The sequence below is a fragment of the Meles meles genome, chromosome 8 (genome assembly GCF_922984935.1).
Source record: "Meles meles chromosome 8, mMelMel3.1 paternal haplotype, whole genome shotgun sequence".
NCBI classification, from domain to species: domain Eukaryota; kingdom Metazoa; phylum Chordata; class Mammalia; order Carnivora; family Mustelidae; genus Meles; species Meles meles.
The window spans coordinates 64,812,924-64,840,563 of NC_060073.1; the positions used below are offsets into that span (position 1 = coordinate 64,812,924).

The 27,640-nt window shown below is 40.1% G+C and overlaps 1 protein-coding gene and 1 long non-coding RNA gene across 2 annotated transcripts in view; one reads left to right on the forward strand and one right to left on the reverse strand.

The window, feature by feature from the left end:
- The window catches only part of INTS4 (integrator complex subunit 4), a 116,920-nt gene that overhangs the window by 4,453 nt on the left and 84,827 nt on the right, over window positions 1-27,640 (reverse strand). The window contains exons 13-21 of the mRNA XM_046015028.1: window positions 27,204-27,319; window positions 24,007-24,140; window positions 22,775-22,932; window positions 16,318-16,411; window positions 13,860-13,940; window positions 11,665-11,795; window positions 6,446-6,505; window positions 4,754-4,913; window positions 4,416-4,559 (exon numbers count right to left, since the gene is read on the reverse strand). Coding sequence (XP_045870984.1) covers window positions 4,416-4,559; window positions 4,754-4,913; window positions 6,446-6,505; window positions 11,665-11,795; window positions 13,860-13,940; window positions 16,318-16,411; window positions 22,775-22,932; window positions 24,007-24,140; window positions 27,204-27,319 — 1,078 coding nt within the window. The remainder of the gene's footprint in view (window positions 1-4,415; window positions 4,560-4,753; window positions 4,914-6,445; window positions 6,506-11,664; window positions 11,796-13,859; window positions 13,941-16,317; window positions 16,412-22,774; window positions 22,933-24,006; window positions 24,141-27,203; window positions 27,320-27,640) is intronic.
- Window positions 19-2,096, forward strand: LOC123948296. The gene is made up of 3 exons (XR_006819958.1): window positions 19-256; window positions 683-840; window positions 929-2,096. It is a non-coding gene; the product is annotated as an uncharacterized LOC123948296 (long non-coding RNA).

Sequence of the window (27,640 nt, forward strand, 5' to 3'; positions counted from 1 at the left end):
TAAGAGGTGAGAGAAATGAGAAAAAGAGACAGAAGAGCTATGAGTTTTCAACAAAACTGCACCGTCTGTTGTGAACCTCAAAAGAGGAGGAACAGAAGACACCAGCCTTCACTAAGAACTGTTCCTGGAGTGGGGGACAACACTGTCGGCATCTCTGTATTCCCTGCCCCAGCACAAAGCAGTGTTTGGTAAATGTCCCTGAATTCATGGTGAAGAAGTGACAAGAGTCAAGTGCCTCTATTATGTACAAAAACAGGTAAAAATACCAGTCCTTATGGAAAACTCACCCCCATCAGGATGACTTTCTCTTTCCTCAGCTCTTAATCACATCATGGGCCAGGATACACCACCAACCAAAACCAAAATTAAGAATAATTTTGTAACTGCCTTCTCTACTCTAGGTTACAGGATGCTAAGAAGCACTTTCTACTGCTCTTTCTGTCAAAGAAGGGTCTGCTCGGTTAAAAAACAAAATTCAGCCAAGTAAATTTGAAGATCTAATTGGCTTTATTAAGAGTCTAGCAAGTAGAGAGATGCTCTGAGGAGCTGGACAAAATGGGAAGGACACATTCCTGGAATAGGTTGAAACTGTAATTAAGTTTTAGTTTCCTGTTGTGGGGGGCAAATGACTCCAGTTTGGACTTGTTTTCTTGTCTTTTGTTGTTGTTTTTTTTTTTAACAGCTGGGCAGTTCTCAAATCTCACACAAGGCCAGAGTACTTTGCTCACATCCCAGGGTAGCCTCACCACTACCTGCATGGACAGTCTGTAGCACAAATGAACCAAACCAAAAGATGCAGCTTATCCGAGAACTGAGGGCCTCGACTATGGAAACCTACTGGTAAGAACAGAGAAGGGAACTGCACATGCCTTTCAACTGCCTCCATGCTGACTTCGAACTTTCTAATTGTTTAAGTTCTTCTTTCCAGTTTATCTCTTAATTCAAGCAAAAGACCCAGAAGGCAAAACATTCCCTGATGGTAACCAAAACAAGCAATAACAACTGCCCTGAGCCAACAAGAGCCCTCGTGGTTGACTCCAAGACAATCATGACTTGAGCTTCACGGCCCACCTGCAAGTACCCACCGACCCTTGTCCCACAATTTCCTCAAAGAAACCTGCAAGTGTTTTCAGACCTTCGAAGACTGTCTTTGAAGACACTAGTCCGCTGTCTTTCCAGAGTTGGCCTTACTGAAAGGAATTTTGTCTTGTTTCACCACTGCTCCTTTATCTGTCTTTGGATTTTGTCCCCAGCAAGTGGCCAAACCTGGCCTGTTTGGGACCCTTAAGGGTCAGGTGCCCTTGCACCCCTGTATCCCAGCTACATTAATCACCTTTCACCTGCCCAGAACAGAAGCAGTGATGGTCTGGACAGCACCTTCCTCCCATCAGAGCTGTCCCACAAGGAGCAGTGAGTCCCCCCCCACCCCACCTGCAGAGGCAGCAGAACAGTCTGACCAGACACATGGTAGAGTGACTTTGGAGACTTTTCAGTACAGTCTAGAAGGTGACCCTTATCTGCCTGCAACTTATGCTCAGTTGGTCACTGAACTTTTTCTCAGGGATAAATGTGAAACAGTAGTTCTCAACTCTAGTTGTACATTAGAATCAGATAAGAGTTATTGTTATTATTTTTTTAAGGATTTATTTGACAGAGAAAGACAGCAAAAGAGAGGGAACACAAGCAGGTGGAGTGGGAGAGGGAGGAGCAGGCTTCCTGCTGAGCATGGAGCTGGATCCTAGAACCCTGGGATCATGATCTGAGCTGAAGGCAGATGCTTAATGACTGAGCCACCCCCAGTGGCTCTACTGGTACTGGTACTCATGGGCCCTACTCTCAGGATTCTGATTTAACTGGTATAAGCTGAGGCCCGTGCATCATTACTTTTTAATACTTTCTTAAAGTGTGGTTAGGGTAGATAACCACTAATGTGGGGAAACAAAAACAAAAAGAAAAAACCTGTAGTACAACCTCACGGCCAACTCAGAATTAGTTCTGTGTAGGTCTTGTGATTTATAATAAAGAATTCCTTTAAAAAAGAAAAAAAGGGGGGCACCTGGGTGGCTCAGTGGGTTAAGCCTCTACCTTCAGCTCAGGTCATGATCTCAGGGTCCTGGGATCAAGCCCCGCATTGGGCTCTCTGCTTGGGAGCCTGCTTCCCCCTCTCTCTCTACCTGCCTCTCTCCCTGCTTGTGATCTCTCTCACTCTCTGTCAAAGTAAATAAATAAAATCTTAAAAAAAAAAAGAAAGAAAGAAAGAAGAAAAAAAGGAATTCCTACTGGGATGCTAGAGGTTTTTTCCCCCTCTCTTGTCACCACAACAAATCTTCAGGGCCTGACTCATTCATATCTCTTCCAGGAAGGCTTCCCTGCCTGTCCCTGGCTATCTGTCCTCAGATTGTACTTACTGTCAATGCTTGCATCCCTTCTTTTATTGGTAGCCCTTCTGCATAAATACCTCCTCTAGCCCTTATCCTTTGTTCTTACTCATCCTTTCAGACTTCCTCATGCACTGGTGTCTCCACAAAGCCCTTCTTTTCCTCAGCCTCCTACCACACTCTACAAATTAAACTCTCTCCATTGGGGCGCCTGGGTGGCTCAGAGGGTTAAGCCTCTGCCTTCAGCTCAGGTTATGGTCTCAGGGTTTTGGATGGAGCCCCACATCAGGCTCTCTGCTCAGCAGGGAGCCTGCTTCCCCCCTCTCTCTGTCTGCTTCTCTGCCTGCTTGTGATCTGTCTGTCAAATGAATGAAAGAAAATCTTTAAAAATCAATAAATACATCAATAAATAAATTCTCTCCATCATGTGCATGTGTATTTTAAGCATATTACAGAATTTTTTATGATAGCTCAAAACTGGAAATAAACCTGTAGGGAAGGAAAATTCATTTTCCCTCTATCATTCTAAGTTCTCGACTAAGATCACTCCTATAATGAAAGACAGATAAACAGGGAAAAAAACCCAAACACAAGTTTAATAACATGTATATGTTCTATATACATGGGAAATATCCAGGAAAACTGAACTCCCTGAAATGGCTCAAGTCATCACCTTAAATACCATCTTCCACTAAAGACAAAAGAAAGATGTTGAGGTAGAAGGGAGCCAGTTTTGGCTCAATGAACAAGCACAATAAACAAGGGTAAGATTGTTGTAAAAAAAAAACAAACAAAAAAAACTTAAAGTAATCTCTGCATCCAGTGTGGAGCTCAAGCTCCACCAACTGAGCCAACCAGGTACCCCTGTTATGCAAATTTAAGTTGATGCCTGCCCCACTGTTAAGAGTTTCTAGATACTGAGTCTTCCTTCTTTTCCTCGTACAGGGGGAGACACCTTTACAAAGGATGATCTCCCTTATAAATGTAAATTTATCTCACAAAAGGGCAATTTCTCCATTTTCAGAGATTCTCCTTCAGCCTCTTGAAAATAATTGTCCCAATAATCCTTATGCCAAAGAGATATCTAGGGTGGCATATTGTGCTCCCCTTCCTTCCTGCCTTTGAAACTTCCAAGTAGTTTCACACTCTGGAAGTTGAGTTAGTACAAAGTTCCATTATTTCACTGAACCAGTCAGTCTCTTAATCTTGAGAATAAGTCAGCTCCATTTCAACAGCTGTGTCTTATTTCAGAAGGCAGTGTTGCAGGTGGGTTCCCAAAATTAGGCCTACAGTATGTGAGCAATCAGGTATTTAGTAAGAGGCCACAGTATTCTTCTCCTGTCTTCATCTGAGTGATGATTGAACTTCTGTTTTATAATTGCATGTTCATTGGTCTTTCACTGATACTGTGCATCCTGAGGGCAGGAATTCTGACATGTTTGCAACCCTAGTGCTTATCATGTGCAACAGAGTAAGCATTGCTACGTGGACGGATGGATGAGTGAGCAGTACTCTTTGTGGGGCTTAACTGCAGACTGTCTAAATCAACTGGCGTCTCTACTGCATTTGCATGTATCTCTAATATAGCTAACTTAGGAAAAAATACTCCCTAGCGCTTGCTTTTTTCAACCCTTAAATTTTGCTCACCAAGCTGACCCACCCACAGCCCGGAAAGGACTCGTTTATTATAAATAAGTTTGCTTGTGGCCCTGAAAATACCAAGTCTGCACCTCACTGTTACAAAACTAGAAAGGCCTCCGTCATCCGGTAAGCGCTCACCAGGTACCAGGGGCTACATATACTTTATCTCCTTTCACTGCCAGTTGCTCCTATTTGTTAGTTGTAGAACCTGAGCTTCAGAGTTCAAAGTACCTTGCTCCAAACCACAATCAGCAGAAGAGATGGGATTCACACCCAGACTCTTTCTCAGAAAGATTCTCCATCCCCCCAAAACTTTCTGTCCCTCAGACAGAAATTACAGGGCTGCTGGAGTTACAGTCAGTGTGGAAGCCCCGTGGGGACCGAACCCTGACAGACCTGGACCTTCACAGTGCTCTGAGGGTCCTGCACGTGTTCCAGGGTTGCATCGACATCCAGAGCCACAACCAACCCGGATGTAAACCGCAAAGGATTGTCTGACTCGCCTGCTGGTTCGATGATGGTGGCCGAAGCTTTGTGGATCTGTAAGCGAGAAGAAAACACAATGATTCTAAAGCCAGGCCATCCCTGGGCAACAAAACACGATCTGTGCACTGTCTCCATGAGCAGGGGGACATGCGGGAGCCCATCAGGGGAAAGGCCCTCGCCCAGATGCTCAACTGGTCAAAGATCACCAACGTGAACAGTTTTGACTATCTCAACAGACATGGCCTGACCTGTTCTGGAAGGGGGAGGTGCAAGAAGGTACTCTGTCGCAGCATGGTTTGTAGAATTTTGACCACTTCTACTGGTTTGGATGTCATAAGTCGGGGCATAAGGTCAAGAAGTTTGTCCACAAAGCTGTCCTGTAGGTGGGGCAAATCAGCGATAAAACACCTGGAAGAACAAACAGAAGCAACTGACTAGGCATTCATTTATGCAGGCTGAACCCCAAACATATAACAAACCCTGAGGGATGAGAAATGATGAACTGAAGGAGCTCACGGTTCCTGACTGAGAAAGCCAGGCACCTAGATAATTATGCCCTGGTGATGTGACCATCCTCATAGGCCTGTTTACTGAATATCCATCCTCATAGGCCTGTTTACTGAGTATCCGTATGTGCCAGGTAAACTCCATGTTTTACGTGATCTTACTTAGTCCTTCTGGCAATCTTGTGCACTGCTGGAATTATTTTCATATTAATAGATTCATTACTTAATTTAAGAAATATGCCTTTAAGACTTAGCAAGTGCCAAGTACTATCACAGACACCAGGGACATAACAGCGAGCAAAAGAGAAGAAAATGCCTATCTTAATGAGGCTTATATTTGTTGATATGAACACTGAGATTCAGAGAAAATGATGCACTGAGGCTTTAAAAAGTTAAGTAACTCATTCCCTGCACTGATTCCACAATACTTCTGCCTTACAGAAGGAGACAATCAAAAAATCTTCCTCTGAGGAGGTGATATCAATGCAGGGACTCTGGGGCTGAATGAAGAAAGATGGTCCAACCCTACACAACAGATGAGGAACTTTGGCACACCAGAGCTATCACCTTACCAAAAGCCTCCTCAACCCAACTGTGCAAAAACAGACTCTCCACCTTAAAGAACCTAAAACCAAAAGTAAGGTATGGACTTAGTTGCAATTTGAAGCCAGGCTCTTAAAGGGCCAAGCAGAGCAAATCATTTGCTAGAGAGCAGCACCTATTGGTGAAGCGTGGTATTGCAACTCAGCTCTACATGGAAGACTGGCAAGTATAACGTCATGGAAACTTCAGGTTTGGTGAAGTTCATGGGGGCAAGGATGAGGGTGGAAGAATGAAATATTAGACTTAATAAATGTCAGACTACAAAATCCTATAAATGCCTTTCTCCTAGTATTATATTGGCAGCACACCACCTGTCTGGTCACTAACTCAACTACTACTTCTTCGCCAAGACTTCCACTCATCTATTGCATCTGTTTTAACTAATTAACTCCGTACAGAATTCTGAGAAAACATAGCTGTACTGCAGAATATAAGTTCTTGATAGATTTATGGAACAATTTTTTGTAGATTATAGAAAAATATGGAAATTTAAGAACAGTGGTGAAAAGAACAAAAAAGTTATGATTTTTCAACAAAAAAAGTTTGTTTTACCATGTAATACTTGTCTTTTTCATGCCCCACCTGAATGCTGAATCCAAATGATTCCTGATGTTTTCATTATACCATTGTATGTTTAGCTGAATTTAGCTGAAAAAAAAAATTTATATACCCACTAAAGAAAATACACAATTAGGGTACAGTGCTATAGAAAACACTTTGGCTGCATGAGTTAAACCAAGGGTTCTGGCTTGTGATTGCTCTTGTTGCCCTGTACATGCTATTCTCTGCATAACCAAGGTTTAATAAGCTAGAAGTTGATGAAAATATTACCTCTGAAAAAAGTCCACTTCCTGTAAAAACTTTTCACACATCCCAAATAAGGGGTCAACTCTGTAGAAAAAGAAAAACAAACAAACAATACACATATTTTGATTCTGTAATCTTCCATCTGAGGAATTAGGACCAAATTCCCAGAAACCCGAGTCTACATGAAAGGAGAATGAGAGTAGTACACTATCAAAATTATCTCTAAGAGAAAGAGCAGACTTTCCAATGGACCCAGGGGGAAAATATCTGCCAGGATACCGAGACCCAATTCAGACACTGCAGTGACTGTTGGGCTCAATGAACGCTCAAAGTCAAGGGCTATTCTAGGCCATGCCTGGCATCAGACTGACTGAGGATTCAGGACAGAAGCAGAGCTTGTGGGCAGTGCAGCATCACGCTCCTCCTCTGTGGGACTCCTCGCAGTGCTCTACTCAGCAGTCCAGAGGGCTGTTTGGGAGCTCTAAACTGGCCCAGGATGGAAAGCTTGGGTGCGAGGAGAGGTGAATTTGGAGACTATCCTGTTTAGAAGCCTCATGCTCCACTGACTCAATGAAGCCCAAAGCTATGGTGTCTGCACCAGGCAACTACAGTTCATTGATAGTTCCTTCTGGTCTACATGCCGTTTTCTCAGTGATCATTTTTACTACGGCACTGTCACCAAGTAATACAGCTGATACTACCAGGTTTCTAGGGAACAGACCTAGAAAGTTAACCAAAGGTCAGATTCTCATGACGAAAAGGAAAAGGTTTTGTTACCACTTTGCCCACAGACACAGACTATGTTCTTTCTTCATCACTTGGTTCTTTTTATTTCTTGTAATTTCTGAATGACACTCTCCATTTATTTTCATTAATATATTATTCATTAGAGGAGTAAAGTGCCAGTAAAGAAAAACAAATACTCTTTACTTATATAAAAACATGGAAGGAAATGCTGTTAACTTTCTTTTTTAAAAAAAAAAGATAGAACGTGAACAGGGAAGCAGGGAAGGGGCATAGGGAGAGAGAATCCTGAAGCAGACTCCCTGCTGAGCGTGGAACCCAATGCAGGGCTCAATCCCATGACCCATGAGATCATAACCTGAGCCAAAACCAGGAGTTGTTGGCTCCTTAACCAATTGAGCCACCCAGAGACCCCACTGGGGTTAAGGGTCTTTTTTTTTTTTTTAAGATTTTATTCATTTATTTGACAGAGGGAGATCACAAGTAGGCAGAGAGGCAGGCAGAGAGAGAGGAGGAAGCAGGCTCCCCGCTGAGCGGAGAGCCTGATGCGGGGCTCGATCCCAGGACCCTGGGATCATGACCTAAGCCGAAGGCAGAGGCTTTAACCCACTGAGCCACCCAGGCACCCCTGAGGTTAAGGTTCTTAATAACCTAGTTTAGTCTTTCTATTAAAATGTAAATTCCATGAAAATAGGGATTTTGTATTAATCATTTTGACACAGGATATACTTCCTGACACAAGCAGTTATGACAATAATTATCTGTTGAATGAACAAGTAAATGAGAAATGACAAATAGAAACTTACTCTACAAGCAACATGCATTTGAATTCTTTTCCTAAAAAGCAGGTAGCACTAGAAACTTTCTTAACTCTGATAAACGACCAGAAATAGAACTGAAATTTGATAGTGAGGTTCACCCACCGAAGATCTCCAGGAGTGAGAGGGCTGGAAGGAGACCTCCAGCTAAGCAGGGGTGAAAGGAAGGTAATTCAGTCAAGCTTATAAAGAGTCACTTTGGAGGGCTTAAATAAAATACAGATTTGGGAACCCTCTCTAAACCTAAAACAGAGCAGGAAGCTTCACCTACATGCTATGTGAAGTAGGCTTTAGCACTAAAAACATCTACTTTTTTCTTGGTGTGAGGAAAGAAAGCAGGGGAAAAGTGAAGTCCACTGGGAAATCAAACACTGACCACAAGTTGACTTTTGTTTATAAGTATGCAAAGACAATGGGAAATTATTAGATGTTAAAAAGATAATCAGGGCTATAAAGGAGACCAAGCAGACCTCAATGAAATAAAGTCAAGGCAAGATAGCACAAAAAACTTACTAAAAACTCTAATAACTAATGTCAGTGATATTAAAGAGGAGTTCTAAAAGGACACTACACTGATAAACAAGAGAAACTGTTAGGAAAGGGGTACACAGAAGAAAACACACTCAGAAATGAACAGTAATAATGAAATCAATTCAACAGTAAAAGAATTCTACAATGAGGGGCGCCTAGGTGGCTCAGTGGGTTAAAGCCTCTGCCTTCGGCTTAGGTCACGATCCCAGGGTCCTGAGATCAAGCCCCGCATCAGGCTCTCTGATCAGCAGGAAGCCTGCTTTCCTCCTCTTTCTCTGCCTGCCTCTCTGCCTACTTGTGATCTCTGTCAAATAAATAAATAAAATCTTAAAAAAAAAAATACTACAATGAAAAATGATGAAAATTGAAGTGGAGCTTAAAAGAGCATACTGAAGGGGCGCCTGGGTGGCTCAGTGGGTTGGGCCGCTGCCTTCGGCTCGGGTCATGATCTCGGGGTCCTGGGATCGAGTCCCGCATGGGGCTCTCTGCTCAGCAGGGAGCCTGCTTCCCTCTCTCTCTCTCTCTGCCTGCCTCTCTGCCTACTTGTGATCTCTCTGTCAAATAAATAAATAAAATCTTTAAAAAAAAAAAAAAGAGCATACTGAAGAATTAATACAGAATACAGAGTAGAAAACTAAGAAACTGAAAATTACGAGAAAAAAGAGAGACAGGCAAAGAGATCCAGAAGACACAACATCCAGTATGACAGACAGGAGCGGATGGAAGTAGTAGTGATTAAAGAAATAATGGAGAGGAAAAATTCCTTGAGCTAAAAGCAGAGCTTACACTGAAAGTCAGTGAGAACACTGGAAAAAAAAAAACAAAAATCAAAAAACACAAAACACCACATACATATCTGAGTAGAATTTCTGAATTCTAAAAAGGAAAAAAAAATTAAAGCTCTGAACCATAAAAATAAGCCTCCTACAAAGGAAAGAGAACCAGACAGATACCAGACATCCTAACTGTAATACGAAATACTAAAGAGTAACACAGCAATATTGACAGAGCTCTGAAAGAATTCCAGTTATGTATAAGAGCAAAAGAAAGGCAGTTTCAGACACGCAGGGTCTCTTATGTATTTATTCAGAAAAACAATTACTAGAAAGCTAGAATGTGTACCAGTCAAATAGTGAATCAGAACAAGGAATGTCAAAAAGCAACTATAGTACAAAAAAAAAAAGGTAGTGAGCAATTTGAAACGAATTTTGAAAAAATACTTATAAAGGCTAATGAATACTTTAAGAACCGATTCTTCAAATAAGAAATACATTATAAAAATATAATAAGCTGAAACTTGAGTTCCAAATGATTTAACAGTATGAGACAAATAAAAACATATTAAAATTTTATCTTGATCTGAGGTGATCTTAATAGAGGTAATCATAAAGTCTTATTTAACTTTTTATGTTGATAAATATGTTGAATATGTTTATTAAAAATACAAGTAAAAGTACTATTTACATATAAACTAATATAAGCTAACATTTATCAAGTGTTTACTCTGAATGAGTGAGGCAGTATTTTAAGAGCTTTACATTCAATAATTTACAATAACCCTGTGAGGGTGAAGCAGATACTATTATTATTCCAGTTTAACTTAGGGGGAACAAACTGAGGCACAGAAGTAATTTTTTTTTTTTTTAAAGATTTTATTTATTTATTTGACAGAGAGATCACAAGTAGGCAGAGAGGCAGGCAGAGAGAGAGAGAGGGAAGCAGGCCCCTGCTGAGGGGGCTGAAATCATATATATTATTTTATATTATATAATTATATATAATTATATAATATATATAAATATATAAAATATACATTATACATTATATATTTATATTTTATATATTATATATTTATATTTTATATATATTTATATTATATATATTATATATTATATATATTTATATTATATATATATATATATTTTTTTTTTAAATAAAAAGAGTATAGATGCAAGGAGCTCCTGGGTGGCTCAGTCGGTTAAGTATCTCCCTTCCACTCAGGTTATGATCCCAGGGTCCTGGGATAGCTTGTGCCCTCTCTTTCTCTCTCTCTTTCTCAAACAAGTAAGTAAAATCTTTTAAAAAAAAGTGTAGATGCCAACACAAGCACCTGTCTTTGCTCAGCTGTGACTGGCAAACAGTAGGGATTAAACATTTGTTAAATGAATGATGGCTATCTCTAACATTACATCACTACCTGATTTTATCAGGTCACTATCAAAATCAGTGAAGAAGTAAAATAACATTCAGAATGTTCTTTCTGACCTGGTATTTTTCAGCACTTACTTAAACCCTCCTATTTCTTTCTCTAGGCCACTTTTAGACCAATACCACCGCCAGACAGAGCATCAGATGCATCTTCCACCTGGGAACAAGCTACGGCAGTGTCAAGTCTAGGATGCCATCATTCTTAGGAGGCACCTTTATTTTATGAAACACCAAGAAAGGAAAAAACCCACTTTCAATCCAAGTGTGCCACATCATCAAAATATCTAATTTCAGAGAGTTTAAATTTAAAATGTGCATTTTAGAATTGATCAAATATGGCAATTCTAATGGAAAGTCTGATAGTGAGCTCTTACTATGTATCATGTACCACGTTAAGTGCTTCCACATGTATCATCCCATTTTTCTTCATGGAAACCCCATGAGACAGATGCTGTCATCATTCTCTTTTCACAGACAGGGAAACAAGGCACAGAGAGGTTAAGAAAATACCATCCCTAATCAAATAGCTAGTAAGTGGAGAGGTCTGGGTTTGACCAAGGTAGTCTCATTGCACAGTACATTCTCTTCTTTTGTTTTTACTGCCCGGGAGAGCTTACCAATCCCTTCAGAAGAGAAAAAAAAATGGTTCCTGGTGCTAAATTCTTAAAGAAATCAACAAGGACTATAAAGAATGTCCTTGCTGCCTGTTGACCTATGTTGTACTGTAGGCAATGGAGAGCCACTGCATCTTTCCAGAGATCTGGTTTGACCCAAAGATAGAACCTAGAGTATCTGAAAAAATGAAGAGTTTGCATACTGTTTAGCAAATTTTTGTAAGTATCTTTTCACCTCCCATTAACCTTGGTGAGATCTCTGAGTGCATTTATTTGGAGGAGTGTTTGAAAGGATGGTGCCTCCCCTTTCAGCAGCCACACATCTTACCCTCGAGTAGTCCGAGCTGTTACTATAAGTTGCAAGGCTTTGGCCTGCAGCCTCATGTGATGTATAATCACCACCTGTTTATTCTCCACACCACTGTACATGAACTCCATTTTGTAGGTCTCTTCCATGATCTACAAGGAAAGGTAATGAAAGATCAATAAAAATGTTATATTGGTCTTGATAGCAGCATAGAATTCTAGGTGAAATTCTTTAAACTCAGTTTTTTTAATGCCTGTGCTTTAGCACTGAACTGAAATTATTTACGTGCCTATGGTAAGAGAAATTAGGATAATTTGAGAGAAATTAACGTGTTGAGGAAATTAATATAGTATGTCTTATGAAAACAGAGTAAATTGTTTTGTCAGTTAAAAAAAAAAGATTTTCATCTAGTAATAAAGTACCTTAGTTGATGATGTCAAGATAAGAATAGTTCAATCACTGATAAAATCGTAAAGCACTGCTTATTACCCTAACCCCAAACTACTGTGTTGTAGGAACAAATGAATGAACACTGTATATGGAAACCCAACCCTAGGAAAAGTCCTCACGAATTTAGCACCAGGAACCACTAACCACATGTTAATCATCCAGACAGACTGTTCTACAGGCCCCGTCTGTTGTTGGGTATATGGAGAGGAGAACAAGTGTAGAAAACAATGTCTATGACCTCAGCTCAAGCCCAGTTCATTAAGCTCTTGTTCTATTCGATCCAAATCAGCTACTCCCATCCAAATGATGCTTCTCTCCCCATTCTGTGCTTCCCTTCCTTTGAGGGCTTTGGGGTCAGAGAAAGGACTCCAGGCTCTCCCACAACTGCCAATTACCTAATTACACAGAGCCTCAATTTCCCTATCTGTAAATAGGGAAATTGTAAATAGGGAAGAAGTAGCCCCAAAGTCATAAAACTTCAAGGATAAAATGGAGCATGGACAGCACTTAGCACAGTATCGGGTACCCAGCAACAGTAATTTCTTTCCCCTCTTTCTTCCAAACTACTGCTCCCTGGTCCCACCCCTCCCACTCTGGGGCTCTAGTCATTAGGTTCTACTCCCCTACAATAAGCCACATGGCAGGTCTGAAAGGAAGTCTAGTTCAGAGGACAGATCAAGTAGAGTAGTGGGAAGAAAACATAGTGGGTACCAGAGGATCTGAGTTCAATTCCCTAACTCTACTACTTATAACTCTATAAATTTAACCTTACTGAGCCTCAACGACTTCATCTATAAAATGGACTTAATAGTCATTCTTACCTAATGGGATTACTGTGAGTGTTAATTAAAACAGACATGAAATCATTTAGTGAACTGTAATTAACAATCATTAGCTTGCTATCGGGTCATAATCACTGGGTCATATACAGATGGATTCACTACCTGAAAGACAGGACCCAGAAGAGTTCACGAAATCCCAATACCTAAGAATGAAGGGAAACTGCTCAAAGTTAGAAAGGAAGAAACTCAAGGCAAATATAACTAAATTCTACTTAATGAACTGAAGAGTACATAAGGACCTTTCAACATTCAAATGTTGGTATAGGCTAAAAATATAAACAACTTCAAAATGAGTTCAGCTATATATTCAGATGAAAGGTTAATGACAGTATTTACTGGATTTTAGTACATCTGAAATACAAAAATATATATGTATCTGAAATACAAACTGATAATATATTTTTTTAAAGAGTGTATTTATTTATTTGACAGACATAGATCACAAGTAGGCAGAGAGGCAGGCAGATGGGGGAGGGGAAGCAGGCTCCCTGCTGAGTAGAGCCTGACATGGGGCTTGATCACAGGACCCTGAGATCATGCTCTGAGCTGAAGACAGAGGTTTATTAACCCACTAAGCCACTCAGGCACCCCAAACTGATAATATTTCAGAACACCAAAGCATCTTAAAAATCATCCAGTTAAATAGCTGTATTTTACAGAGAAGGAAAAATCCAGGGAGGTTAAGCAGCCTCAATACCACAATATTAGAGGCCGACCTGGGACTAGAACCCAGGTCCCCTGACTCCAAAGCCAGTGCTATGTCCCCTAATTATGCTGCTTCTCAAAGCACTAACATCTGTCACAGGCTGGAACTGAGAAGAGCACAGCAGAGGCATGGAGCCATGTGAAAGCCTCTAGCTCCATCTTAGATGAGAAAATTCCTAGACAGAGATCCATCTGAGAAGAAGATCCCCAAATGCTTACCTGTTTTGCTGCTGCAGAGGCCAAATCACTCTGCTTCAAATACAAAGGGGCAGCCACATTCCACAGCTTTTCTTGCAGGGCCTACACAGACAAATCAGGAGACACAGAACACAGAGGTCACCAAGACTGGCGTATCATGTGAAGCTTCTGTGTTTGTTTTGCTTTGGAAATCTCCTGGATCACGACTTCCTCTCAATATTATTCTTTTAAGCTAGTAAGCCCTGCCTATTATTACAGAGAAAGAAGAAATCAAAGGCTGAACTTCTTCCCATTCAATCCAATTCCTGGCCCAAAGGCCCTATATCCAGATCAGACCAGTGATTGCAAGCAGATGGCAGGAGTCACGCAGGTCTCACTAAAATGGGTGAGAAAGCCATGGCTCTCAGCCCTTCTTGTTCCCAGAGCCACTAGATTATTCTGGCTGCCCAGACCTGTCTTCCTTGACTGTGGTTCTTTTATTTTGTTCACTGTCCTTTGAAGAGCCCCATCACCTTACTGACATGTCACACCAGAAATCAATTTTCTACATTCTTCCCTCTCCCTCAATCTATGTTCAAAACCATCATGAGGAGCCACAATTTTACCTTCCATCCCTCTTCCTCTCAGCCGTATGGCCCCAGCTCTCATCTCTCTAAACCTCTGCTGTAGTCCCTAAAGACATAACCTAATGGCTTTATAGAAAATCTAGACTAACAATATCTAATAGAAATTAACACACACCATATATATAATTTTATATATTCTAGTAGCCACATTTTTAAAAGTAAAAAGAAACAGATGAAATTAATTTTGACAATATAGATTACTTAACCCAGTATATTTAAGATATAAATTCACTATAAAATTAGTATTCTAAAAGTTAATAGTTTACATTGCTTTTTATCCTAGTAAGTTTCAGAAATCCGTGTGTATTTTGCATTTACAGCACATCTCAATTTGAACTAACATTTCAAGTACTCAATAGACACTTGTGCCTGGTGACAATCCAGTTAGACAGAGCAGGTCTAAACTATAGGTATAGAAATTTTTAAAGCATCCAAATCATATACCCTTAACAGTTATTGTTTCACTTCCAATCATTTTTCATATATATGCTTTTAATACAGTTGTAGTCTAAAAGCAGAATTGTGTATGCTTTTTTTTTTTTTTTGGGTACATAACATTACACTGGGAGCGCCTGGGTGGCTCAGTCGGTTAAGCCTCTGCCTTCGGCTTAGGTCATGATCCCAGGGTCCTGGGATCAAGCCCCCATCGGGAAGCCTGCTTCTCTCTCTCCTGCCTGCTGCTCCCCTCACTTGTGCCCTACCCCCTCTGTGAAATAAATACATAAAATTAAAAAAAAAAAAAAAGAAAGAAAGGAAGGAAGGGAGGGTGGGAGGGAGCGAGGGAGGGAGGAAGGAAGGAAAGAAAGAAGACCAACATTGACATGGCACTCTCTATGTATCAGACACTAGGCAAAGGGCTCTCACACACCTTGCTTGTTACCAACCCTTACCTATGTAGAATCATTATCAGCCCTATTTCATAGAAGCTTGAAAAGGCCAAACAACTCTGTAAAAGCGGCATGGAGGAGCTTTTTGCGATAATGAAAATGTTCTATATCTTGACTGTGGCGGTGGTTACACAGGTATATCCATTTGAAGGAATCTATCTAGCCAAACAAGAGCTGTACAAATCCCAACCCATTTCAGAGTACACACCCCCTTCCACGTATATACACATACCTGCAAAACCCTAAGCTCATACATCTTACATTGAGAAATAACTTCTAATGACGCCATTTATTCTGACTTTGGTCAAGTATCATAATCACTAACACTTGGAACCAAAGCCCGGATAAAGACTTATCAAGTGAGAAGGGGTCTCCAAAACCGAAGCCTAAATTGAGTGGAACTCTGCTGCTGAAGCTGAAAGCTACTGAACTAACTTAACACGTTTTCATCTCAGCAAACTGGGACAGCTTCTTGGCTACCAATTTTGTGTGTGTGTTTCTGTGTGTGTGTGTATACAACCTGGCTAATACGAAATGTCAGCAAGGTGGACAAAATTTTAAGAGCAGTGAAATCAACCTTTGCCTAGTTAGGACCTGGGCAAAGTGAAACTGGAATTTTAAGAAATAATATAAAAGTTCTATATGCTAATCAAATTATAAAAAAACAATGAAAAATCCTTAGGATTCTAATGAAAATGATTATCCAATCTGCTCTAATCATACGATGATAAAAGAATTCTCCCAAATTAAAAAAAAATTTAAAGTCCCACACAAATTAACAATTCTTTAATTAGAGACTAATATAATTATACTGTGGAGTACATAATTTCTTCATTGCTCAGCAGCTGTGTAGGACTACATTTTTCCACTTATGGCTTCAAGAACTGCTGAATCCACTAAAGTGCTTTCTATGCACTTTATGCACATAGTGATCACAAAACACAAACATAAAGGATCCAAACCAACCTTGATAAGAAGAAGTTGACACCGAAGATAGGTAGCAGAGAAGTCAGCGACTCCTGCTAGTTCAGACTGAAGTTCTCCAAGTCTTTGAAGATCCCTGCAGTAAAGAAATCCCCAAGCCCAACAGAGGATAGGAATAATGACAGCATATAAAGATCAGGTCAAAAGCATTTTACCATTTTAGCAGCACCTGCATGGCTCAATGGGTTAAGTGTTTGCCTTCAGCTCAAGTCAGATCCTAGTGTCCTGGGATCAAGCCCTGTGTCCCTCCCCCTGCTTGTGCTCTCTCTTTGTCCTGCTCAATCTCAAATAAATAAATAAAATCTTTTTTTTTTTTTTAAGATTTTATTTATTTGACACAGAGAGAGAAACAGAGAGAGAGAGAGGAACCCAAGCTGAGGGAGCGGGAGAGGGAGAAGCAGGCTTCCTGCTGTGCAGGGAGCCTGATGTGGGCCTCAATCCCAGGACCCTGGAATCATGACCTCAGCCACAGACAGCCGCCTAACAACTGAGCCACCCAGATGCCCAACAAATAAAATCTTAAAAAAAAAAGCATTTTACCATTTTATACTTAGTAAAATTGGTCATAAATTTTAAAATGATGACATCCAATGATGGAGTGGTTATAATGAAACTGGTTCACTCATGCTTTGATAACAGTTTAAGCTGATAAAATTCTTTTGTAAAGTAAAACTGTACCATTATAAAAGCCATACATACTTTCAAATATTTTGATCAGTACCTTTACGTTGAGAAGTAATTCTAAGAGAAATATCCAACAGAAATGAAATGCTTTATGCCCCACAATATGTCACTATTATAGCTGAATATTCTACAGATGTTAAAATATAAAATGGTAATAAGTTATATGACCTTAACTACATAAAAACTGTATATAGGAGAAAAATACAGCAAAGTGGTTTTCTGAGAGAGGTATGGGGGTTCTTTTTATTGTCTTCTCCCAACTGTGCTTTATTTTTCAAGTGTTTTAAAGAACAGATGAGTATTTTTTGTATCACCAGGAAGAAAAAAAATTAAGATATTGTAGTAGGCTTTGTTAGCTCCCTACCCAGTTAGCCATTCTTCACGTCTTCCTCACTTACTGAACTCTGATTTTGTTTAGGCAAGGTATCCTCAAACCCATTCCCAGGCAGAGTCTGACTGAACTAAGCCAATTAGTATATGTCATCTCCCAGGTTATGTGACCTAAGTTGGCCTTCTCAGTCCTAATTGAAGGACTTATACTCCACACTTGGAGCAGGCCTGATAGTAGTTTGTATGTCTGTCTCCATCTCCATTATGCCCTAGACTGAACAAGAGCACTTACGGTCCTGACTGCCACTGGCAGCCATACTGTAACTCCAAAAGGAAAAAGCTTTGGGATAAAGCAAATGCTGAGGACAAGAAAAATCCGAAGAGACAGAGAACTGGGTCTTTAATAATATAAGTGAACTACATGACCATACCATACTTAGAACTGCCTCGGATTTTTATTCATACGAGAAAATAAAAAACCATTGCAAGCTTTGTTTAAGATAAGGTTTCCCAGATACCTGAAGCCAAAAACATCCTCACTGGATATTGGCATAGACAAAGTGATTTCAAAAATATAAAACCAAGCTGCCTGAAGGCAAGAAAATAGAAAGTGCCACACACAGGTCAATAGTTGTGTGTGGGCTGGAATTACTGATTTAAAATTTTTAATTTTTTGAATAGATAATACATACCTAGCTATACAATTAAACCAATAAGATAACAGAATTCAAAAGATACTAAAGGATATGTAACTAAATTAGTTCACCTTCCTATAACAGGGCGCTACAAACCAGTACACCCTTCCCATAGGCAACCACCATTACCAGTTTCTTTCTTTCTCTTTTGGAGATAACACAATAGACCAACAAAAAAAAATCATTGTTTTCCTTTCTTCTTTTTTGAGAAGAGGAGTGTGTGTGTGTGTGTGTATGCGTGCATGTGTGTGTATGACCTAATAATCCATCTCAGAAAGCATTCATGGAAAACTATCTTGTTTTTTAATGGCACATCAAAATTTCATACAGAAATGATAGCTGTGGAAAACGTGATTTGGGTCACAAGGGAAGCGGAGCCACAGGGTTGGCATAACATAGAAAGTTTCACAGTAGCCTATACATAACTGTCCGTTTGACTACGTCCCTCCCTCTAATACACGACTTTCTTAATAGCTAATGCTGCATCCTATGGACCTTGGTATCAGAAAGGAGATGCCCTGGGAAGAGACACAGAATGAATTATTCCCAAAGTGACTGAAGAAATTGGGGGCTGTGGCTTATATATCATGTCTTGTGAGTTTTGGTGGCTTGAGAGGTTCCTGGAGAGCCTACTCATGTGTGGAATCCAGCAAATAAAAGGCAAGACCATCCTAGCTAACCGCACCTGTGAAATGCTGCACAGGTGGCCAGCTGGCCTCTCTCTTTCACATCTCTGATGTCTCCCTTGCAAAGGCAGCCCTGAACACTCCATTTCTGAATGTTTCCTCTCGAGGAAGATTCTGGCTTCTGTTTCGATGACAGACAACACTGAGCAGCTGACTATACATGAGCTGGCGGCCGCTGGATGGTAAGCTATTCTACAGCCCCAGCGCTGAAGCAATTGTTCTCAACTGCACAGAACAAGATGTGAGCCAAGCAACCATGGGAGAGCCGAACTACTGTACAAGCAAAGAAAGAAACTTGCTACTCCTGGACAAAATGCTGTTATCCTACTGTTTCTTCTCTGTACCTCTTTATGCCCAAAATCCTCGGGCAGCCTAAGTTTAAACATCCCTCAGGAAATTATGAACTCTTTAATGAGAAGGTACAAAGATCACCTTCTGTGTGCACTATACTAGGTGTGCTAGATGTTTCTCTACTTGAGCCCATTTAATCCCGACAATGTGAATTGCAATTAATTGTATGTCACTGAGAATGAAAGGGAAGGTCAGAATTTAAGCGGTTTGCCCAAGGTCACAGGATTAATAGTGGGAAAAATAGGCCTTGAACTCAGGTCTGTCTGAACTCCAAGTCTTTTATTTTAAACTATATACTTCATTTATTTATTTGTTATTAAATTATTTCATTTACTTATGAACTACATCAAATACAGATGACACCAAAACCAATTTAAAACCAGATGCAAGGGTGCTTGGGTGGCTCAGTCGTTGAGCGTCTGCCTTCTGCTCCAATCATGACCCCATGGTCCTGGGATTGAGGCCTGCATTGGGCTCCCTGCTCAGGGGGAGGCCTGCTTCTCCCTCTCTCACATCCCCTGCCTGTATTCCCTCTCTTACACTCTCTCTCTGTCAAATAAATAAATAAAATCTTAAAAAAAAAAGACGCATATTTTTTTTAAAAAGATTTTATTTATTTATTTGACAGACAGAGATCACAAGTAGGCAGAGAGGCAGGCAGAGAAAGGAAGGGAAGCAGGCTCCCTGCTGAGCAGAGAGCCCGATGCGGGGCTCGAACCCAGGACCCTGAGATCATGACCTGAGCCAAAGGCAGAGGCTTTAACCCATGAGCCACCCAGGCACACCTAAAACCAGATGCATATTAAGCCACATTTCTGCAAATGGGTTTGGGAGGGCAAAAGTGCCCTTCCCAGGAACATACACTTTAGCAATCCTTCATCCACATGATGGCAATAAGTGCTTATAACATTTGGACAGGATTTACTTAAAAATATTAAGAGCATGTCTACTGTGTCAAATGAGTGACAATTTAAATTTTATTATTTTTAATTTGTTTCACAATTTAAATTTTAAAAACAAAACTTCAGAAATAACCAACTCTTATCTAACCAACTGCTATTCTTAAATACTTTCCACAGGCCATGATAATGACCTTCACAATAGTCCTATGACCAGATACCTAGTATTCTCAAATTATAGATGGGGGGGACTTGAGGTCCAAGATCATGTACCTAGGAAATGATAAAAACTAAGGCTTGAACCAATTCCTTTGCATTTTACATCTCATTATACTAGACCCTTTGTGTCCTACAAACTGTTAATCAGAAACAGAACAGTGTGACCAGATGAAAGGAAGGGCTAGTTAGACCTATGTTCTAATCTACGACCTTGCCATTCTTGGTCCTGGACAATCTTCTCCCTTCTTCACTTGATTAACTTCTATTCAGTCTTCAGGCAACTGCTTAGCCATCTAAGAAAGGGCTAGGTACCCCCCTTCTGTTTTCCTAGAGAACCCTGGACTTCCCATCTGCAGCATGGAAAGCACAGTATTACAATTCTTGTTTCCCTAGCTACCTCCCCAACCAGGCTGTATGATCCCTTGCAACAAAGACTGTTTTGTTCACCACCGTGCCACTTCTGCCTAGCATATGACAAATACTCAAAAACCATATAACAAATGAATGACCCCCAGCTCTTTCATTCATTTAAAAATGGGGTACTTTTCATAAGATTGTTTCCAAATTCAACTCATAAATCACTTAGAAGAGTGGGTACATAGTAAGCACTTTGAATAGACAGCAGCTCTTATTATGATCAAGGACAGCAGAGCCTTATAAAAATCTTAAAAGTCTTCATTCCTGGTTAAGTTAACAGTTTTCAACAAGTATTTACTGAGCTCCTATATGGTACCCCAGGTACAATGAAGACAAAGCAGTTATGTCAAATTCTAGAAACAAACAAATCATCTCCTGGAGCCCCAGCTGAAGCATACTTTCTACAGGTGAGATCCCATTAGATTAAATGACCTTTGGGGATTACAACAAAGGTGATGGCTTGCGTATGACGGTGAAGTTTGTTTTAAACTAGTACCAATAAGTAAGTGATCAGAGTCCTAATCAGAGAAACTTCTGTATGAAACTCTAATATTTCACTTTTCCACAACTACCAAAAATGTAAATTCTGCAGAACCCCCAAGTCACCCAATCTAACAGGAATCATCTTCACTGCAACACGTCACAAAGTCTCAAATTTAGAGTCAAACAAAACCAGATTCAAAGCCTGGCTTTGCTACTTCTTAGCAAATCGCTTCACCTCCCCAAACTGTCATTTCTTCTCTGTGAAATGGTAACAATAACCGCAATAATGTTTGCAAAACAGAGTACGTCATCAGTAAATACTCCACCACCTGCTTTCCTTTCTGGATATTTTACCACCCTGGCCACCCTCATCGGAATGCACTCAAGTTAGAAACAGTATCCAGGACTGACCATAGCATTAGTACAGTGGACTCACCAGCCTGAAGCCCAGCAGGACTACACGCAGGCAAGTCAGGCCAACAGGTGTTTACTGAGCACTCACTAATAGCCAGCACTGCATCTGATGACCAAATTGGCTTGCTTTTAGCCATTTTGTACTTGCTTTAGTGCCAACAGGATAAAAACTGTCAAAAACAAAACCTAAATGTTTACTTAGGTGGGGATGAGTCAGAAAATGGAACTTATTTTCCTGGGCTTGGAGCCAACAACTTAAGATACTGGCCTCTAAAACTAATCACTTTGTTAAGGAAGTGGGAGAAAAAAATCACGAGGCATCACTTCAGGGTCAGCGAACCTTTTCTGAAAAGGGTCAGATAGTAAATATTTTTAGCTTTGCAGATCATACAGTGTCCATGGCGCTACTCATCTCTGCCACAAACTTTGTTCACAAAAGCAGACAGAAACTGTTTTTGTTAAAGGCAAATGGATTTCAATTTGTTTCATATCATTCAAAACATCCTAATAAGGTCTGGAAGAGTCTGCTGGTTGTTCCCCAATATCCTCCCCTTCTTCTTGAGTATCAGAGTCACCAAATGTTAACTAAGCACTGGTCACCAAATGAAGACTGCATTTCCTAGCTCCTAGCAACAAGATACCATCATGTGACTTAAGTTCTAGTCAATGGGATGTAAGTAAAATTAGAACATGCAACTTTGGGGAAGTGTCTTTAAAAGGCGGTAAGGTTAGAAATGATGATGCCCTTCTCCTGCTCTTTCCTTTTCCCTGCAGCCTGGAAAACAGAGGGGATAGTTAGAGTTTGGATTTTTAGGCAAAGAACCTGATGCAGAAGATGGAGAAAGAATGCACGTAGGGACCTAATAAACATCGTAGCTCGCCCTCCCTGCAGGAAAGAATTAACCTTTCCTCCTAGATAAGCCACAGTTCTTTACATTTTCTGTCACCCATCCTAACTAATACAGAAGGAGAGAAAAATTTAAAACAGTTTCTTTGTACTCTTCAGCTTTGCACTCATCATCAAAGCAGTCATGAGCACAAAAAGCTTTTCTTTGTAATATGCTGAGCACGAAAAGCTTTTCTTTGTAATATGCTCAAACTCCAATCTAACGCAAATACAAACATGTCATAAAACCACCTGTGAGTGTAGGCCAACAGACTCAGAAATACTAGCCTGTAGCCGACCCCAGATATCAAAACTGCTCAGCTGAGCCTAAGTGTAAAGTTTAACTCTGTCAAAGTAAAGAGACGGTCACCTCACCTGATGGTGAGCTCCAGCAGCTCCTGGGTTCCCTGAGGGTCCAGGTGCTGAAGACTGTACACTCTTTCAAGGCTCTGCTGCAGAAACTGATGGGAAGGGTCCTCATGAGGCATGATACTGGGGGAAACAGCCGATGACACTAGTTTTCTACCTGGTAACTAAGCAAACATAGTAGAGTTATAAGACCACCAAATTCTGTGGCTCAGCTTCTGGTAATACAAAGAAACCAGGACCAAAAAAAGGGAGTCAAACACAGGAAAGGGAAAACAGGTAAGGTGATTGTGTAAATAACCTGTCTCTCCTTCCCTAGCTTCAGTGGGAGAAAGGGAGACGACAGAGAGAATAGATATGGTTTACACAATACAACCACTGCAAGGAGTAAAAGAAAAGAGAGTGGATAATATTATGTTCTATTGCTAACGGAAGTAAATGAGGTTACCACAGAAATGGGACTAAAAATCAATCTGCTGTCACATTTATTTTTAAACTTCATTTGATCTTTCACTTGATAGGGCAATGATGGCTTATTACCAAATAAATTTACATAGCACGCTATAAAAACATTTTATAGGATGATAACTATAATTCTTGTTCTTACTGCTAAAAGTGGTTACCTTTCAAGAAAGGGATGGACAAGAGCAAAGAGGATTTCACTTTTAATTTTGTACCTTATACACAGTTTGGATTTTCTAACCATGTACAAATATTATTCTAAATAAAGTCCTTGGGAGTCACCTAAACAGGAATGAGTTAACACAAATAGAGAGCTTAGAGAAGTGTCTGCACACAGTCAGCTTTCAGTGTTTGCCATTATTCTCATGGTTCATAAAGTTTTTCTTTCTGTATGTCTAAGGTTTTAAAAGTAACAAAGGTTTTATTATTAAAAAATAAATTTGTTGAGAATTTTGGCTTTATGTAATTGTTAAAATGTTGCACAATCTAATCCTTGGTCTAGAATATATTGTTCCAGATTCCTTTTTCTTGCCTAACATAACATCATCAATAACTCAGGGACATTTAGAATATGAATCTTCTTAAAAAGTAACGAATACAGAAGAAAAAGTACAAAACAGTGGGAGAGAGCCCCAAAGAGAAAGAGAATGAATGAATGTGTTTTCAGAGAAAATACAGCCTGCTCTTTGCTAATTAACAACCACAAAGGACCCAAAATCAAAACACCAAAAATAATGACAAAACACCAAAAATAATGACAAAAGTTGTTTTCAACATACCCTTAAGGCAGGAACAAGATGAGAAAGACTGTCTCGGAGGTAGGCATAGTGTCTGAAGGTATGATCTGAGAACAGTGCTGGCATTGTTGGACAGGTTTTAGCAGCATTAAAAATAAGAACCAAAACTGCAATGTCTGAGTGATGAGTGGGTTAAGTAAACCTGGAGGTTTAAAAGGTTGACGTTGGCCAGAATGAAGTGCCTCCAATTCCCACCCTCAAAAGTCTTATTAAATGACAATTTTCTAACAAATAAATGCAAATTCAAACAGATACACTACCCCACTCACCAAAGGTTTTTTAAAATAATGCCTGATCCTGCAGAGAATAGTAACACATAGAAACTTCCAGTCCAAGTACACTTGGGCACATATCTTTGGATCATAATTTGACACTAGACTGTAAAAGTCTTTTGAATGATAAGTAATTCTACACCTCAGATTTTACTCTAAGTAAATAATCATAGAGTACAGAATCATTTATAATAGCAAATAATGAGAAACAACCTAAATGCCCCAAAGCAGGAAAATGACCATATACCTCGTGTTTCATCTACTTCATGGGAGTATTTTGCAATCGTTAAAAATTCTATGTTTGAAAAATTTATAATATTGTATCACAAACATTGTATCCTAAGTGAAAAAGCAGCTTCTAACATATACAGAGGATATGATAGCAGCCATCTATTAACATATATTTGATGATGAGATAAACTATGTTAAAAAAATAAAACAAAAACAAAATCCCAACACCAAGCCTTTAAAAAGAAGTAAATACACCAAAATACTAATGGTCGATTACTCTGACTAGCAGGACTTTGCATGTTCAGTATGAAGTTTCTTCTTTCAATTTTTTGGACTTACTTTCTATGTATATTTTCTTAACAGAGGGAAAATCAGAAATTAAAAGGTAAACATAGTTTCCAATCTTCTACATGTATCCCTGTGGAAGACCCTGTTAGTTGCCTACCCAATATCCATTCTTCCCTTTTTCCTTGCTAACAGAACATTGATTTGACCACAAATATCCTCTTTCTCCCTAGAACCTGAGCCTGATCATCAGAGCTCCAGCAGCAATGCTGGACAAGTGAAAATGGCTGAACAAGAAAACAGGAGGAGTTTGGATCACCAAGCATATTGTAGGGCTGCTATACCAGCAGCAGACTGTGTACCTCCAGATTTCTTCTACCTTGGAGAAAAGTAAAAATCTTAATTCATTTAAGCTACATTTGGGAGCAATCTCTTTTACTTACAGCCAAACATATTTCCTAAATAACAGAACTCCCAACTGCCCAGAAAAGTATCTTAACATAAGAGCCTTCCAAAAGTGTTTAATGTTTTCCTTAATGTAAAAAGGGCCCTCGGATTTCTGAGCACTTCAATACATCATGTGAGGTTTGTGATAACATCTAGCCCTTAAGCCCCTTTCTGATGAGCTAAATTTCAAGCAGCTATAGTACTGCACCTTTAGAGGTAAGATCTGGAATAAGCCTTTCTCAGAGGTAAACACGAAGTCAGACATTGATTAGTACATCAACTAAACAAACGGCTAAAAATTTCTCCAAACAGGGGCGCCTAGGTGGCTCAGTGGGTTAAGCCTCTGCCTTCGCCTCAGGTCATGATCCCAGGGTCCTAGGATCGAGCCCCACATCAGACTCTCTGCTCAGTGGGGAGCCTGCTTCCTCCTCTCTCTCTGCCTGCCTCTCTGCCTACTTGTGATCTGTCAAATAAATAAATAAAATCTTTAAAAAAAAAATTCTCCAAAAAGTGTGAAAATAAACAAACAGAATGAAAAGAGACTACAATGGTCATCTTACGACAGCCAGTTATTTGGCTGATCTCTGCATCTCAATAAATATCCCCTAAACCTCACAGAGACTCTGCTATAGAGCAGAAGGAATCATAGGAGACTGTGGGTGCACTGATGTAAATATATTCCCATTACCGGAAAACAATCTAATTGCATGGCATGCTGCCCATGGCTATCACAAACCCACTCAACTTGCATCAGAGGCAAAGTAATCCTGCAGACTAGCTCAACCCATCCCCTCTTCAGGCTGCAGATTAAGGAAGTTCATAAGCTGGGGCCCCTTGGTGGCTCAGTCAATTAAGTGTCTGCCTCTTGGTTTTGGCTCAGGTCACGATCTCAGGGTCATGAGATGGAGCCCCATGTCAGGCTCCAGGCTCAGCCCAGAGTTTGAGATTCTGCTCCTCTGCCCCTCCCCGGCTCGCTCTCACACTGTGCTCTCTCTCTCTCTCTCAGATAAATAAATCTTTAATAAAAGAAAAGAAAAAAGAAAGAGAGATAGAGGAAGGAAGGAAGATCAGTCATTCATAGACCTTAAAACCAAAGATGGAGGCACCTGGCTCAGTCATTGAGCATCTGCCTTCACTCAGGTCTTGATCCCAAGGTACTGTGATTGAGCCCCGCATCAGGCTCCCTGCTCAGCGGGGAGTCTGCTTCTCCCTCTCCCTACTGCTCCCCCTACTTGTGCACGTTCTCTCTCTCTCTCTCTAGTAAATAAATAAGTAAAATCTTTAAAAACAAAAACAGAATAAAAAAACAAAGATGTCTGGCTTTGAATTCCACATGTGCTGCTTGGAGAGTTATTTAGCCTTTCTTTTTTTTTTTTTTTAAAGACTATTTATTTATTTATTTGACAGAGAGAGATCACAAGTAGACAGAGAGGCAGGCAGAGAGAGAGAGAGGGAAGCAGGCTCGCTGCTGAGCAGAGAGCCCGATGCGGGACTCGATCCCAGGACCGAGATCATGACCTGAGCCGAAGGCAGCGGCTTAACCCACTGAGCCACCTAGGCGCCCCTATTTAGCCTTTCTAAGCCTCAGTCTCCTCATCTGTAAACTGGGAATAATACCTCCTTCCAGGGGTGTTTGGGAGATTTACATATGTAAATATGCATATTTACATATACATGGTAAATGTATAAAGCATGAAACAGTGTGGAATATAATAGGTGCTGAACAAATGTTTTTAAAAAACTAATAATAATAGTATTAAATAGCAAATGTGAATTATTGTGAAAACAAGAATGAAAGCTATGAATAACAACTATTAGGCTCCCTCGGAATATACTAATCAAAAGAATGAAAAAAATTAAACCTAGGGCCTCCCCCTCCAAGTTACACTGCAGAAAAAGATGCCAAAACCAAAATAAGCCCAGTCTTTCCTAAGCAGAGGATACAAGCTGGATCATCCATGTCCGGTTCAGCTGTGTCAAAAAATGGATGTGTGCTCAGGAGCTCTGGCACCAACGGAAGCACCAGGGTTGGATGCCGACTTCCCAGAAACTTCAAGCACCTGAAACAAACAAAATGAGAGTCCGCCTTAGTAACTTAATAAATGCTTTAAAAAGTACTGGGGATTGGAATCAGAAAATCTGATTCAGAAATGCAAATTCCCAACCACTCATTTTTGGTAACCTCTATGACCTCAAATAAGTCATTCAATTATTCTAGAAATCAGTTCATCTAAAAAAATTGGTATTATGAAAATTAAAGAGCTGGTATGGATAAATTATTACCGATTATTTAACCAACAGCTATTTTCTCCAAATTCCTTGCCAAGAGAACACTAATTTTACTCAGGTATCAGGTAGGTGCTCAGAGAAGGGAGACTCAG